The sequence below is a fragment of the Amia ocellicauda genome, chromosome 6, assembly GCF_036373705.1.
Source record: "Amia ocellicauda isolate fAmiCal2 chromosome 6, fAmiCal2.hap1, whole genome shotgun sequence".
In the NCBI taxonomy this organism is placed as follows: Eukaryota; Metazoa; Chordata; class Actinopteri; order Amiiformes; family Amiidae; genus Amia; species Amia ocellicauda.
Window position 1 is genome coordinate 5,370,001 of NC_089855.1, and position 14,717 is coordinate 5,384,717.

General features: G+C 43.8%; 1 protein-coding gene across 4 annotated transcripts in view; it reads left to right on the forward strand.

Moving 5' to 3' along the window:
* Window positions 1–14,717, forward strand: part of wwc3 (WWC family member 3) — a 33,387-nt gene that overhangs the window by 2,174 nt on the left and 16,496 nt on the right. For all 4 annotated transcript variants that reach the window (XR_010816965.1, XR_010816966.1, XM_066705903.1 and 1 more), the window contains exons 2-4: window positions 11,501–11,610; window positions 13,453–13,656; window positions 14,461–14,537. Coding sequence is in view for 2 of the 4 variants with exons in the window: in XM_066705903.1 (XP_066562000.1) it covers window positions 11,501–11,610; window positions 13,453–13,656; window positions 14,461–14,537 (391 nt within the window). In the remaining 2 variants the exon portion in view is untranslated. The remainder of the gene's footprint in view (window positions 1–11,500; window positions 11,611–13,452; window positions 13,657–14,460; window positions 14,538–14,717) is intronic.

Sequence of the window (14,717 nt, forward strand, 5' to 3'; positions counted from 1 at the left end):
CTTGGAAAACCAGACTGTCTTCATATATAGGCTCAGTTAGACTTTTCTATGCATTGTATTGTTCTTTTTCTCTATTTCAGTACATGTTACATGGAAAAAAATGTATGTATGTTACAAAACAAGCACTATCTCAAGGCGTTGTTTATATCAAGTCCCGTTATTATGTTTGGTTATGCTAAGGTGATAGTTTGAGATCTAGAATTACAGTAATGTTCACAAAAAGTCACTATATAATACACTTAATACACTTGGTATAGAGTGTGTTTGATACTTTAGATCAGTATTTTAGAATGGACTTACCCAGCTGAGAGAACTACATTGTTGGAAGGGACAGTAAAACTTGAAGGCCTAGTTATTTAACTGCGATTAATTTTACATAGCAGTGCAGCTTCATTTCAGTGAGGATATGTAAAGGTAACAAAAAATCACCTCAAGGATATGTTGTGAGGCTTGTGTGAAGGTGAATGGCAGCTGAGAGTTTGGGAATGAGTTTGAACGGTTTGGCTCAGTCGCCTGACACAGACAGTGACCACTGATTACGCCCGAGAGGTGAGGATAGGATGTGGGCTGCTAGTAAGACCACAGGACTCTCCTTCTCAGTCCAACTCCGTTGCTTAGATTTTGTCGTAGATTTTGGATGATGTGGAATTGGATGCCAGCATCTCAGGAAATCCAAGCCTGAAAATGAACAAAATCAAAGCTCTTCAGATCGGCACAGGACATTTTTTCCTCGTTTACTCCTCGAACACTAATGGAGCTGTAGGGTAGTGCATCTCTTAGCAGAGAGCAATTATCACAGCTCTGTCCTTTGCACTGAAAATCAGAGTTCAGAGTGGATGCTTTGCAAATCAAGGAGAAAATGGGTAAAACAAATGATGCTACAAGTGTAAAACACTGTTTCACAGTGAAATGCATGCCTCTTACTCGGCCAAACGTTCAGGTGTCGGCTCCGTGGGTTGCACTAAGCATGAAAAAGGATTTGCCAAGCATTTGCCAGGCGCTGTTTCGACGGAGCGCAGACTCCTGGATTAGCAGATCGCATGCCTGCGATGACCCCGCGTGTCTCCTGACGTTCCGGCTCGCTCCGTCCGATGTTTAAGAAGCATTAAAATCAAGATTATGTCTGTGAAATGCGAGCTACTCTGTGGAAGACAAAAGCACAAACACACAGGTAGAGAGCCAGGCGTTTGTTTGAAGGCTCTCTGTGAAATTAAGTGTGAGGGATTATTTGAAACTCCTGCCGCAGATCGATCGACCGTTCTTGCGTACAGAGGTATTTCTGTTTTGGCATGAGTCGTGTAGCACAGAGATACTGTACAGCAAAGTGTTTCATTTCCCCCCCCTCTCTCCCTCTCTCTCTCTCCCAGCAGTTAAAGGCAAGACTCTGTGCCAGGAGCAGAGACTTGTTTGAACAGAGCAAGTTGGTTGGCAACGTGTAGTGAGAAGTGTATCGTGAGTGTGAATTCGCTCGGCAGACACCTGAGAAACTACTGGGACCCACATGTGAAGTATGGTGTGTGACAGCAGAGCAGTCTTATGCTTTTCCTTTCCCTTGAAAGAGCCCCATCGCCCACTTTGAGCTGGTCGTGGATCAAACGCAAACTCTTTTTGTATTTATTGGGAACTTAGTTGATCTAATCCATTGGCACAATGGGTTGAAGGCCTCCTCTCGTTTGTAAACTTTCTTATCTGTTGCGGTTTCCTCTTTATTTTCACTTTATATGGACCTAAGAAACGATGCCGATGAGAGGTTGCCATTATTGTGCTGTTGGTCGGCTAATTAGTTCATAATCTGCCTCAGGAATCGTCTTGCGTGCTTCCAGGGACTGGGGATCTGCAACATGACTTAGCAGTTGGTGCCATACTCCTCAAACTGTTTTATGTGATGAAGTTTCCCGTTTTCACTGCTGAATGCAATTCCAGTCGATTTCCTTCCCCCCCCGGTTCTGAACTGTGTAGATTGGTGTATAGACTTCACCTTAATTCAGGACTATTCAATGATTTGTCATCTAAGTAATGTAATGGTATTGTCCTATGTAAAGTCATCTGATATGCTTTGAACATTTTGCATTTACGGATCTTAAAGCTTTTTTGTCATTTCTCTGCCTGGTTTTGTATCCTGTTGACGTGTTACCTGGATTGTCTTTGCTGGTGAAACAGTTGTCTCTGGCCCTGCTAATTTGGAATTGTATCTAAATGCACGTTTGATGATCATTCCGGACTTTGTATCATTTTTATAGATGACACAGAGTAGAGGCCCTGGTGTTGATACCCTTTATGGTACTTTAATTTGTCCACCATGTTCCACTACTATAAAGTTGGCTTCTTTTTAAAATTTTGAATCCACATCTTCAACATAGTCTAGTATAGAACATCAGACTAACACTAATGCAGTCGTTTCTGAATGTAACGGTCTCTTTGTGACACTTGTTGCCTTCGTGTGCAGACAGTCTATTATTTGCCGTCCCGCAGTTGTTTATTTTCAGCGCGTATGGAGGGCAGATACACCCTGGCTACGCTTCCCTTGCTTACAGTTGGTTCTCTTCCCGCTCCTATTCTAGTGTATAGTGTTTGCAGGAAGTGGGGCGCAATCCAGTCTCTCGAGTGAACATTGTGTGTTTTTCTTGTGAAAGGAAAGCCTTATCTGTGTTGGTTTGTTTATTACGAGTTTATTAAAACAACCGAACACGTGCTGGTATGCTCACAATATGTGTTAACTTTCCAAATTAAGCTTTCCAAACAGGCTTCGACTCTCCATTGTGCCTTCAGGGCTTCGTCTTCTGGGAATATTAAATTACCCACCGTCCGATTCTCCTGAGATGGAATAACAGGACGGACTATAATGCTGTTGTCCTCCTGTGGATCTGTGCTGTCATCCACTCCTAGAAAGTGCCAAGAATTTTGTGGAGTTTGTGGAGTGCTTTTGTGTGGCATATCGGTGTAAGATTATTGGTTAAGTTTTATAGGTTTTTTGTCTTTTTGTGCGGTTTCCTGGGCTTTTTAGTCAGTGATGTGATATCCTATACACAACAAATCCACACAGTGGAAGCTATAAAAAGGATTCTTATAAAGGTGCAGAGGTAGAAAATGAACACTAAAATGCGTCTATTTCCATAGACATTTTAAAGCTTGAGAGCAGGTCCAACCGTCCGGCCTACAACCCCCTTAACATTTCATATGATGCAGCCAAAGCTCGGAGCTGCAGTTTGGCAGACAGAAACTCACTCGATCCCTCACGCATACTAATCCGATCAGAAGAGACCCGTCCGGCACACTAGCGTGGTTTCATTAGGCCGGGCACCTTGTTCTTTTTGTTTTCTGTTTTAAAAGTAAAATCTCTATAAAGCGGGTTGTGAACCAGGTGTGTTTCTCAGCGGGACTGTGAGCGAGATGGGGTTTGGGAGACGGAACACGGCCTCCAGACACCCCCGAGCGAAAGTTTCGGGTCCTCTCTCCAGCGCTCTCTTTGTGTGTGCGTGGAATGAGAGGAATGCGAGGCATGCCTGCACCAACACCCTCGGGCTGTGCCTTGCCGCGGCACCAGACAAAGCTGGTGTACAGACTCCGTTCCCATGTGTCAGCCCAGTGCCCCCAGGAAGCCACAGGCCGGCTTTATTAGCTCTGTTATGCAATGGCCACGGCCGGGGCCGCCACTCTGGAAAAGGAGGCTTTTATGCACGGTCACAAAGCACACCAAATTCAATTATTGTGCAAAGAAAGAGCGATGTTTGAAAACCCTAAGGTCTTTCACAGGCACTGAACCAGCTGCTGTTTTTGCTCTCCATTGTTGTCTTTGTGTGTTCGCTTTAAATGGGTAGGTTATGAACATGTTAGTGTTTCCCTTTTTTCATGTTTAGTTTTGGCTGTATCTAACTAGACTATCAATTATCTGAAGTCTTTCCTCTGGCATTGATCTCTTTTTGCCATCACTTAATCTTCCTCTCGTTCACAGATCTGAACTGTTCTTTATTTATTATTATAAGTGTACAGTATATCGCATAATCTAACAAATATCATTGTTTAAGAATATCTTATGCTTCATGTAATCAAATGACCTGATTTCTAATTAAAAATCTAAGTTGGCCTCTGGAATTAAAGTGGTTTTGGGGTGAAAAGAGTCTGTGAATCAAACAGGCAATTTTGTGGCAATAGTGTCATTTTTATAGTGGGACAAACACTAATTTAAAGAACAGTGGGCAAACCAGGAATGACATGACAACTGTGGCTAACTTTCCGCTGGTGGAAAAAGCGTGAAATTTACAAGGTTTCATATATATAACGGATTGGATCCATGGCAGAACAATAAGATAAACACAGTCGGCCCTGCCCTGCACTGTTTTCCTGTGCAGGAGGGGAAGGGTCTGCCTCTGACCTCCCCCACAGTCCCGCAGTCTTGGCTCGGTCGGCCGCTGGGTGAGGCTCGCCAGTGCTACTCGTTCCTGTAGAACAGGAAGTCGCCAGGGCACAGGAAGTCAGGCGTGTCTCCTCCAGCTCACCATCTTGGCAGGATGAATGGGCGGTAACAGTGTCTGTATTAACGTGGTCCATAGCTCCGTATGTGCCTTTCTTCTCTGAATCTTGCCGGATGAATACGGTTCAGCTCCTGTCTTTCCGACTGTAGCTCTGTTAGTCGTCATGTGTTGAGCGCTTACAGATCTTCGGGGGTCATGATGGACTGTAAAGCGTTCCCAGTGAAAAGCAGTAATCCACCCTCCGGCATCATGTTTTTAATAAACCACATGGGTTTGATCTCTTCTGTGTTTTTAATTAGCACTTTAATGTCTCAGCTCATGTCTACTTTATTGCTTTCTGCACCAGTGTGATCTGACCACATGATTTTGAAGCAACAGATGATATTTCCAGAGTCACATTTGTCTAAATAAACATAGACAGACGAGAAATTAAATGACTGCACCGTTCAAAACCCAGGCAAGTATCAGGTATTTGAATGAGTTACCATTGGCCTTCATAGCTCCCTTCCACAAGCCAAGAAAATGAAATGAGCAGGTTTATTGAGGAAGTAGAAAAAGAATCCATTAAAAAAATCCATGGCAAAGATATTTTTTACAGTGGCTTGACACCTCCGTGTTAATGACCAACATAATGTCAGAAACGAGAAGTAACAAAGGCCTATAAATTCACCTTCCTCCATTTGCCAGGCCTCGACCAGATCTACACATCGGTTATTTAAATGGTGATGTGGAACGATGAGAAGCCGTTCTCGTATGACTTGGAAGATCTAAATCGGCACCAAGATGGCACCGAGATAGACATACCACGCATTAGCGGACCAGGCTGCTTATACTCAACCTATTTCCATAAGATGCTGGAGATAATAGGATGAGGGCATGTCATTGCCATGGTGGTGCTAATGAAATGCACAGCTGTTTCTGTTTTGCAAGTAAAGTGCTGTACCACCCTTCGGAGACGCACATAAATGGAATTCCTCTGAAAGTTCTCTTCTGATTCTTTTTTAACCCAGAATGGAATTTTTAGACAAACACTTGTGGCATTATGTTCTTGACATACATTTTTAGATCCAGTGAAGCAGCCTTTCCATAGGGCTAATATCGGCGTGAAGAAATGCGCTATTTGTGGTGCATATTTGAGTTCAAAATGGTCTATATGGAATTTTATGATATGGGACCATATGCCCCTTGTTTGACATGGTCCATCTCCATGTCCATTTGTTTTAAATGTCACACTGACCATTCGTGGCATTCACAAACTGTCTCAAGACCTGTTGTTTTCTGAGCATTTTTAGTTTTGTCTGCAGTGTTCTTCGCTGAATGACATGTACAGTGTGCTTGTCAGCGATTGAACGACGATGTCAGGGCATGTCCGAGGGTATAGTGAACAAGCTGTGTGGAGCTCCAGTGTCATCTTGGTGGCAGATGTTAGACTTCAAAAAAAGACTCCATCTGTGGAACATTACAGAGGTTCTTGAGGATCAGACCAGGTGCCATCAAAACGTCGTGCCGTTGGGACTAAATGAGTCCATGCTGTGATCAAGCCTGAGGCCTGCTCTTTATGCACTGTATTGCCTGCTATATTTGGTCAGTTTCTGCAGTCTCTTTGCACATCCACACTTAGGAACATTAGGGTTATTTTCTTGTATGTAGAAATGTAGCTGGTGAAGCATTTTTATTTTTCCTTATTTCTTTCTCACCAACCTGTGGAGTACGGAGCAGCGAAGTTTGGGATCCTGTGTTTTGTGTAGTACTGACTGAAACTGTGCATTTTTAAATTGACCTGGCCGTACTCCACACTTTTGGAGCCAACTTCTTACTTTTGTGAAAGTGAGATTACAGTTACCAGGAGGTACACTGTTGTTTTCCATGTGAGGACATCCAAGGCCCTGCTCACAAACTTCACAAGAAAATAACTTGCAAAAAGGAAATGACGTCAGGTTGCCGCATAAACTTTGGGACAAAAAACTTTTGTTTTGTACAGTATCCATCAGATTGTTATGGAGAGCCTTGTAGAATTACTCACTCCCTCAAAGGTATTGAATATGCACCTCTTTCCGCGATTTTGCAAGATTCTGCGAAAGTCGTGCAAATCTTGGAAACGGATCGCTCTGGGATTCATATTGTCAGAGCTGGGGTTTATCAGCATAGCAACGGCTTTCTTGGACAATACGGATACATAATTCAGAACAAATAAATAAACGCTGAGCTCACGGAGTAGGGGGATTCTACATTTCCATAGCAGCCAAAGTCAAAATGAACACCGTAGACTTTTTACCAGATAAAAGCCTGCGTATAATATAGACCTGACTGAATAACATGAAAGGCAAAGAGCAGCCTCAACGCCTCTCGGATTTATTAGCTGTTTTATATACAGCTGTCAAACTTAAGGCCTGCTACCAGATGCAATGTGGTCAAGCAGGAAAATAAAGGACCATATCTAAGGCATTAAACGCACTGCCTCTTGGGAACTGTAATTAAGTTTAACTGGGAATATTATTTTTAGGGGAACATTCCTGATGAGGAATGCAGAAACTGCTGGTTGTAGCATCTTAATTGGTGCCTGGAATGCCTGCTGCGACCTTTGTAGTGAGGGGGGACCAGCGTTCGAGGTGTGGCTGGGATATTTCTTACGGCCCTGGCGAATCGGGCCCACGTTGCCTGTGCCTTGAAGCGCTGCGTTCTAAATCGATTCCAGGGGAACCTGTCTTCGGCCTGACAGTGGAATGGTTGCAAAGATAGGGGTTAACAAAAAAAGCAAGGCCCATTTACGCAGTAACGTAGGCGAGGGGATTGCCGAGAAGCCGGCGAGGTGTAGGAGCACAAAATTGTTTATTCATGTGCGTTTTGATGGAGACGTCAGCCAGCGCTGCTTATTGAAGGCATTGGCAGGCTAATAAAATCATTGGGTGGACAAAGCCTGCTGTTGTTTACCCCTGTGCCTGCCGGTGGAAAAGCCCAAAGCTCTGCTGATTTAGAGCTCTATTCACGAATGCTGGTTCTTCATGACTTTATTTGGTCGCATTCTGTGCGTGGCCTCGATTTAGAATAGTTTTCCTCCTCCGACGCTCGACCGCGAAAGATGCGCATTGTTAAATGACAAAGTGTTTTGAAAGGGCATCTGGAAAAAGAGGCACGGGGAGCCCTTGTAGTCTAGTATATAGTTAAGTGGTCAGCTATATTAATTAATACTTAACGGCTCCTTATTTACACACCCTGGTAATTGTTTTCAAAAGTGGCACTCGATGTAGACGGGATACTTCCACGGGAGAAACTTGATGTGATTTTTGTCCAAAATAAGAGAGCAGTCATAAAATTTTAATCTCAGCAGTGGATTAGAAATGCACCAAGCTGTACCGGTGTGGTTTTCCTTGAGCTCTGAATGTATCCCATCAAGGGATCCAAACGTGTGGCATACACGCACTACTGTCACACCAAGAAAGCTGGTCTTCGCAGAAGTTGCTGATAAACTCAGGCAGTGTTCATCACGCTGTTTGCTGTGCCAGCTGGCAAGGAGCCCTCCAGTGTATAGATGTGTGTTCTGATAAATTAAGTTGACAGTAATCTATTGCTGTGTGATAACTTTTAATTCCTGTTTTTTTTTTTTGTAGACTTCATGCACCAGTTCTGTACATTTAACTCTGAGAGGTTAGAGTACCATTGTGGACCAGTTTCTTTTTATAGAATTAAAATTAGAAGTGGACCCATCTCCTTGTCCAGTGCACTGTTTGGGTCCTCCCATCAGGAAGTGACCACTCGGGAAGCTGAACTCTCACAGCCCTGAGGATTTCTCTGAAGGAATACTAGCTGGCTAACTTTAGAAATCTAGGCCTCAGCCAATATGTATTTGGTTAATGGCATGTTATTAGTGGTAAGTAGCTTTAAACAAAAAACAAAAAAACGGAGTACCAGCAGCTACAGATTTTTTTTTTTAAAGGGATTTGGCAATAAATGAGGGAATCTGACTGATAAAGAGCCTCCTACAGAAGCAAAGTGATTTGCCCATTTCATTTTGAGCAAAGATGAGCTGAATGGGCCAAACTTTGTGATCTTGCATTTGAAACAACACAAGTTGTTACTTTTTGTTGTCGATCAGCATTTATTTTCCCTTGAAACTTTGAAACTACATTTATCTTGTTAATCTCAGTACACAAACCTTAGCCTGATGTTTTGTTTGAATAATCTGTAGAACGACGAAGGCACAACGACCAACGCAGGACAGCAAAGAGTGTACAATGTGCTTTTTGTTCCTAGGCGAGAGAAAATACCAATAACCAATACAAAATAAAACATGCCTTGGATGGTTAATTTCACCTTTTTTATTATTTAAAACAGGAAAGTTTACAGTCTTGAGGTTAATAATACAGTGCAGGTTTGCTTTAGATATTTGGGACTTTGGCCTTCCCCTGGTTTGTTTTCATCTGTTGATAATTGAACATGTACAGATTGTGTGTTTTCATCAGATGCTTTTATGACTCTTTAAATTCACAAACTACATGTGGACACAGAATGGTGAAGTGTCACCGATTTTGCCGCCGTCTTGAGCTTAACGGAGCATGAAATTCAGTCCGCTGTTACGGTCTCCGTCAGCCAGCTCTGTGATGGTGCACCGGCTGTGTATGACCCAGCTCTCGCAGTCCATGTCTGTCCTCCTGTGCCTCCCGAGAGTCGACTTGGCAAGCCGGCGGCCGCTGTCACAAGACTCCACCAACAACAACAAAACACATTCACAGCGATTCCCTGAAACAAACCTATTGGAGGAAGATTTTTTTTTTCTTCTTCACTGAATGCGCTCTTTCATTTCGGCCGTGCTGATTCTCACAAAATTCTTTCCATATTCTCAGCCGTACCGTTCGACAGCACCGCCACATACAGAAATGAAGTCGCAACATACTTTGTACGCCGTGGCGTGACTTGGGCAGTGTTTAGAATTGGGGGGGGAGCATTTTTTGTCTATTTTTGCCATTGTCTGGGATATTTTGTTCAGTCCACTCCTGTCGCTGACTGTCACTTGTTGACGAACACTGGACTTAATTAAAAGCGGGGCGTGTGTCCTGGTAATGCACTCCAGACGATGCTTGGCTCGCTTGTCTGGCCTGCCAAGGTGCAGAGAGGCACTCCGTCTCCTCCTCCTGCCCAGGAATGTGCTGCAGACAACCCCCCCACCCCCAGTCCGTGCTTATTGAAAACTTGGCTCCTCCGTGGCCCCTCTGCATACTGAGCGTGCCGCAGTCTGAGGGGTTAACGCACGCACTCCACTCCTGTCCCTTGTATCTGGAGTGATTAATGGGCCACAAGCTGCAATAATGGACTCTGAGTCTTATGCTGCTGTCAGCAGGGGATTTGGGTTGTGTACATGGATCAGCTAACACTTGGCGTGTTTGGACAGTTAATTTTAATCATTAACAGCTGATTGACAGCGTTGTTTACAGTGCTCCGAGCTGTTCCCCTCTTAATGCATGGTTGTTAGGGGAAAAATAAATAGGTGAAGTAGATAGAGAAGATTGTTTCGCCTGCTTTGTATTATATTCCTCAGGGCCAGACACAAACTATCACTCTAAACGTGTACACGGTGATATATCTAGTGAAAAAAGTCCATTATAGAAACTTTCAAACATTTTTATGGACGTTATAAACACTTACAAACAAATTAAGACTCTTCTGAAGGCACTAAGCAGTTCACAGATCTGAAAAGACGCGACTCGGCTCGATGTTGAAAGCTGGATCACTTTACAGCACTCAAGCCACTACAGAAGAATTGAGGCAACTGATGGTGGAGTGAGCGAACCTCCAAACTATGCTGTTTTCCTGTTTTATTATACTCTGGAACAAAAAAATCTATTAAGCTGTTCTTGCTAATGTCTAATTAAGACTTTGTAGTGGAGAACCAGTGGGTCTGCATTCCCTCCAGACGCGAATGGAGAAATGTGCGCTCCCAGGAAGTCTGCACAGACTGTGATAAAGGGGCTCCCCTGTCCGGACGGCCTCTGATCTCCTAATTGAATGCAGAGTGATACTCGCCCCCGTGGCCCCGACCGGACCCGATACACGGTCTCTGTGCTGAAACCCTTGAGAAGGTCATCTGTACTTTCAGAATCGCCTCTTATTTTTCTTGCATCCTTTCCATCCTTCATTCCTGCTCTTTAACTTTCTCTTATGAAGTGCACTGACCAGGAAGGTACACACCAGCCTTGCATTTTCGTGATTTCTGAATGTTTTGAGGTGTTAAAGGTGCACCTCACAGTTCTGTTAACGTCTTTTCTAACGTGAAGGACACCAAGTGCCTTAAATCAAAAATTACGATTAGCCTATCTACCTATTTATCAAACTGTAGTAGCCAGAAGACTTTTTTTAATTATTTGTTTTGCTTAATTACAGGCATTTGTGCTGATTGTACAAATAACGAAAATAACGTTCTAACTTCTTTCTTCTGTCTACACAGATTTACTCTCAATAAAGTAGCAAATTGGACGTACATGTATGGTTTTGACCTCGCATGCTGCCTCCACAATTCATGTTATTTTTCTTCAGGTATTTCCTGATTTGTGTAATTCCACTGTAAGCAGGCCTTTTGTTCCTCTGTAATTTAAACCAGGAAGTGCCTTTTGTTAGTGATTTTGGTCCCTTCCTCCCTCATGAGAAAACCTAATGTCATTTAGACAAAGAATTAAAACAAGAGTCAGACTCTTGTCTCCCTTTTTTTTTTCCTAATCCATAATGAGTTTGTAAGGTTTTTGTGACACAAAACCCCCAACCGAATTCCACATTTTTGCCTGAAGGGGTTAAAGGTCCAGGAATTGAAACCTGACACGGCATGCCGTGTGGAGATGGTAGGAATGTTTACAATTCCTGTGTTTCCTGTAATTTTACTGTACTGCAAGTCTGCAATCGGTCATGTTTGTGCGTGATCGCGTAGAACATGAATATAAATGTAAAGCTGGGTTTTTTATTATTGGTGGTCAGTGTTGCTAATCTGCAGGTGAAACCATTAGAAACTCACTTTTGGTTCCTTTCTTCTTTCTTCTGTGCAGAATTACCAAACCTCTAACGTTTGCCGACTGTGTTGGCGATGAACTGCCATTAGGCTGGGAGGTGGTTTATGACCCACAAATCGGAGTGTACTACATCGACCATATTAACAGTAAGTCGGCCTTCATGAGTTCTTCGCTGCCTTGTCTGACAGACTCAATGACTGTGTGTGTTTTCATCTCGATGTGAAGGACAACAAAACATTCCCAATTAATTAGCCTCTGGTTGTAAAGTCTGAGTGTAAAGTCAGCTGGAAGAGGATCGCAAGGTGTGTGCATTGATCTCTGCAACATCGCCTACTGACCCGTCTGCAGGTCACACGGTGAATGGGATGGAGACCCCTAGTTTAGGACGATCACACCCCCGAGCCGCTACCACATCAAGTCACGCCCGGCCTGTGGCGCTTGTTGACCTGGAACAGGATAACAATTTATTTAGATGTTAAACAAGTCTTCCCCATATTTACTTTGTCATTAAATAGACGATTATTACGGACTAGCATTTCAATATCTCTGTTTAATCACTGTGCAAACACACTGAGGCGGCCGAGCGAACAGAGTAAATATTGACCGAATTTAGAGGTTCGCACACAGAGGTGTTTGCCAGAAGTGTACAGCCGTTTGAAACATGTTTGAAAGAGTTGTTGTTAAGTAAATAAACTCTTACAAACGACTGGAGTTATTTTATTTTACTTTATATATATTAAAAAAAAAGCCATTTATAGCTTTTGAGGGAGAAATCTGTTTAAATAATATTCCTGCCCAGTTTTTTTTACTGGAAGGGACAAGTTGTGGATAGAATTAAAAAGCTGGAAAAATCACATTGCAAACTTTATGGATAAATTCAAGGGCACGATGAAATACGAGATACCTATACAAATGTACAAAGTAGTGTAATTGAAATGCCGGTTAAATGACACTACTCAAATACACGATAACGTTCAACACAATGATGTTAACTGCATACATTGCTGTTAGCGGAGGTGACTGATTTCTCAATTTCTGCGTGAAAAATAAAATAATTTAGTTTAAAACATTTTGTGTAGAGGAACCTCAATTATGATGTCACTGCTTCTGTAGGTTCTCCTTTCAAATTGCAAAGCAAATCTGACCTTAATTACAAATGAAAACTAAAGAGAGAGACCTTAAGAGTGCTCTCCTGATTAATCTAAACCAATTTTAAAAACCCTTAAAGGAGAATAGGAAACACCTTAAACTTAGCGAGTCCTCTCATTGCATCCTTTACTCTGTTAATCTTCATAGTGTGACGTTGACCAGGGTATTGTGGTCCTGGCAGCTTTACTCCGGCGTACGTCCTCATGTTGAAAACAATGACTTTAAGAGGTACAATATATTTGAAGAAATTCATTAGACGGCCACACATGTGCATGGGAGAGGAATGTCACGAAGTACTTGAAGCTAATCCTCTCGAATCCGGAGCTGTGAAGAACGCCTCGGATTTATTGCTGCGAGCGTCGTGCTTCTCATACCTTCACAGATTAAAACACACCAGTGTGTGAAAAGAGGCTTTGTTGATACGGCTCTGAACACTGCATTCATAAGATACAGGTGCAACTGCATCAGCCTGTTTAAATCCATACAGAGTTTGGAAAGAAAAGGTAACCCCACTGTCTCCCCCATCAAAATATCACGCGGTTGTTCTGTCAGATGTCTGGTCTTGCTTCAGTCTGCAGAGATTTCAGTTGGACAGTCCCCTTCCACATATTTTGGGAACAAATAACATCTTTAGAAAACTATGGGGCTTTATTGGTGTTCCCTCTGGGTTATATTTTTAATTCAAAAGTAATTTACAGAATGTTACAGGGTTGCTTTGTCATTCTAGAACCATAATATTAAAAAACAAACTAGGAAATGCATATAAAGCCAGACCAGGTTGATAATAAAGCAGTGAGGCCTGTATTCTCTCTCCCCTCCCCCCCCCACCGCTTGAGCAGAGACCACCCAGATCGAGAACCCGCGCACGCAATGGCGGCAGGAGCAGGAGCGCATGCTGAAGGAGTACCTGGTGGTGGCCCAGGAGGCTCTCAACGCCAGGAAGGAGATCTACCTGATCAAGCAGCAGCGCCTGGAGCTGGCCCAGCAGGAGTTCCTGCACTTCCACCAGCTCTCCGAGGAGGACAGCCGCTCCCACGCCAGCTGTAAGACCACCGCCCCGCACGTCACCCGGAGCCATGGCCCCCTAGTGCCCCTCATCTCTCCGCCAGCTCCCCCAACGATATTCGCAAGCTGAGGAGGAGCTGTGAGAGCGAGACCCTACTTATACGTAGATACCCCTCTCATACCTCCCCTGAGTCTTCTCATGGCTCCCCCTGATATTACTACCACAGCCCCCCACCACACCGCCACTTATTTCTCCCAGAGTTTGGCTCAGGTTAGGAAAACCTAATACCCACCTTAAACTGTGGCGCTGTGGGTATGTCCTGAGCACTTGGTGGGTGTGTGCATGTGATCTCGTTACTGTGGACAATGCCCATTTATCATTCTTCAGTCTAAACGTTTTTAGAGCAGCTCTTTAGCGCGTCACCCGGTAACTGCAGAGGCCGAAGAGTTAACAGATAAATGGGCGAAAAGTCCCGTTTCCCATTTCCAGTCCTGCACCCTCCATTCTTCGAAGGCGGGTTTCATGACAAAGACTTCATCGCGGCGAAAGAATGTGCAGCTCAGCCCTTTTCCTGGTGCGCTGAGATCTGCCTTGCGGTGGCGTTCGCCTGACAACTCCTTCTTCCTGGGGATTACCTTTAAACTCTCGACTCTTGACAAAACAAAGATGGGAATGAAAGACAGGCCACTGGAATCACGTGAATGAGGGAGAAGTCGAACAATGATAACTACAGCCAGAGTATCTGGGGATTCAACTTCACTATTGTTGTTGTTGTTGTTGTTGTTATTGTTAAGACAGGGCTGTGTTTCAGTGTCGCTGACCTCTTTCCTTTTGCTTGCAGCGTACTCTGGCTCTTCTTCAAACACAAAATACGACCCTGACCAAATAAAAGCGGAAATTGCCCGTAGGCGGGAACGGGTAAGTCATTATCACCCCAGAACAATGGCTCAGACGTCAGATCCCCGGCGCTGCGCTGCGCAGGAATGCACTTCCGTTGGGGTGTGCTGAGAATTCAGGTGTGGCACCTGCCTCCAACACCGGGGGGGCAGCTATTAGTCTTTCAGAGCAGGATAATAATGTAACCGCTTTCAAATCTGC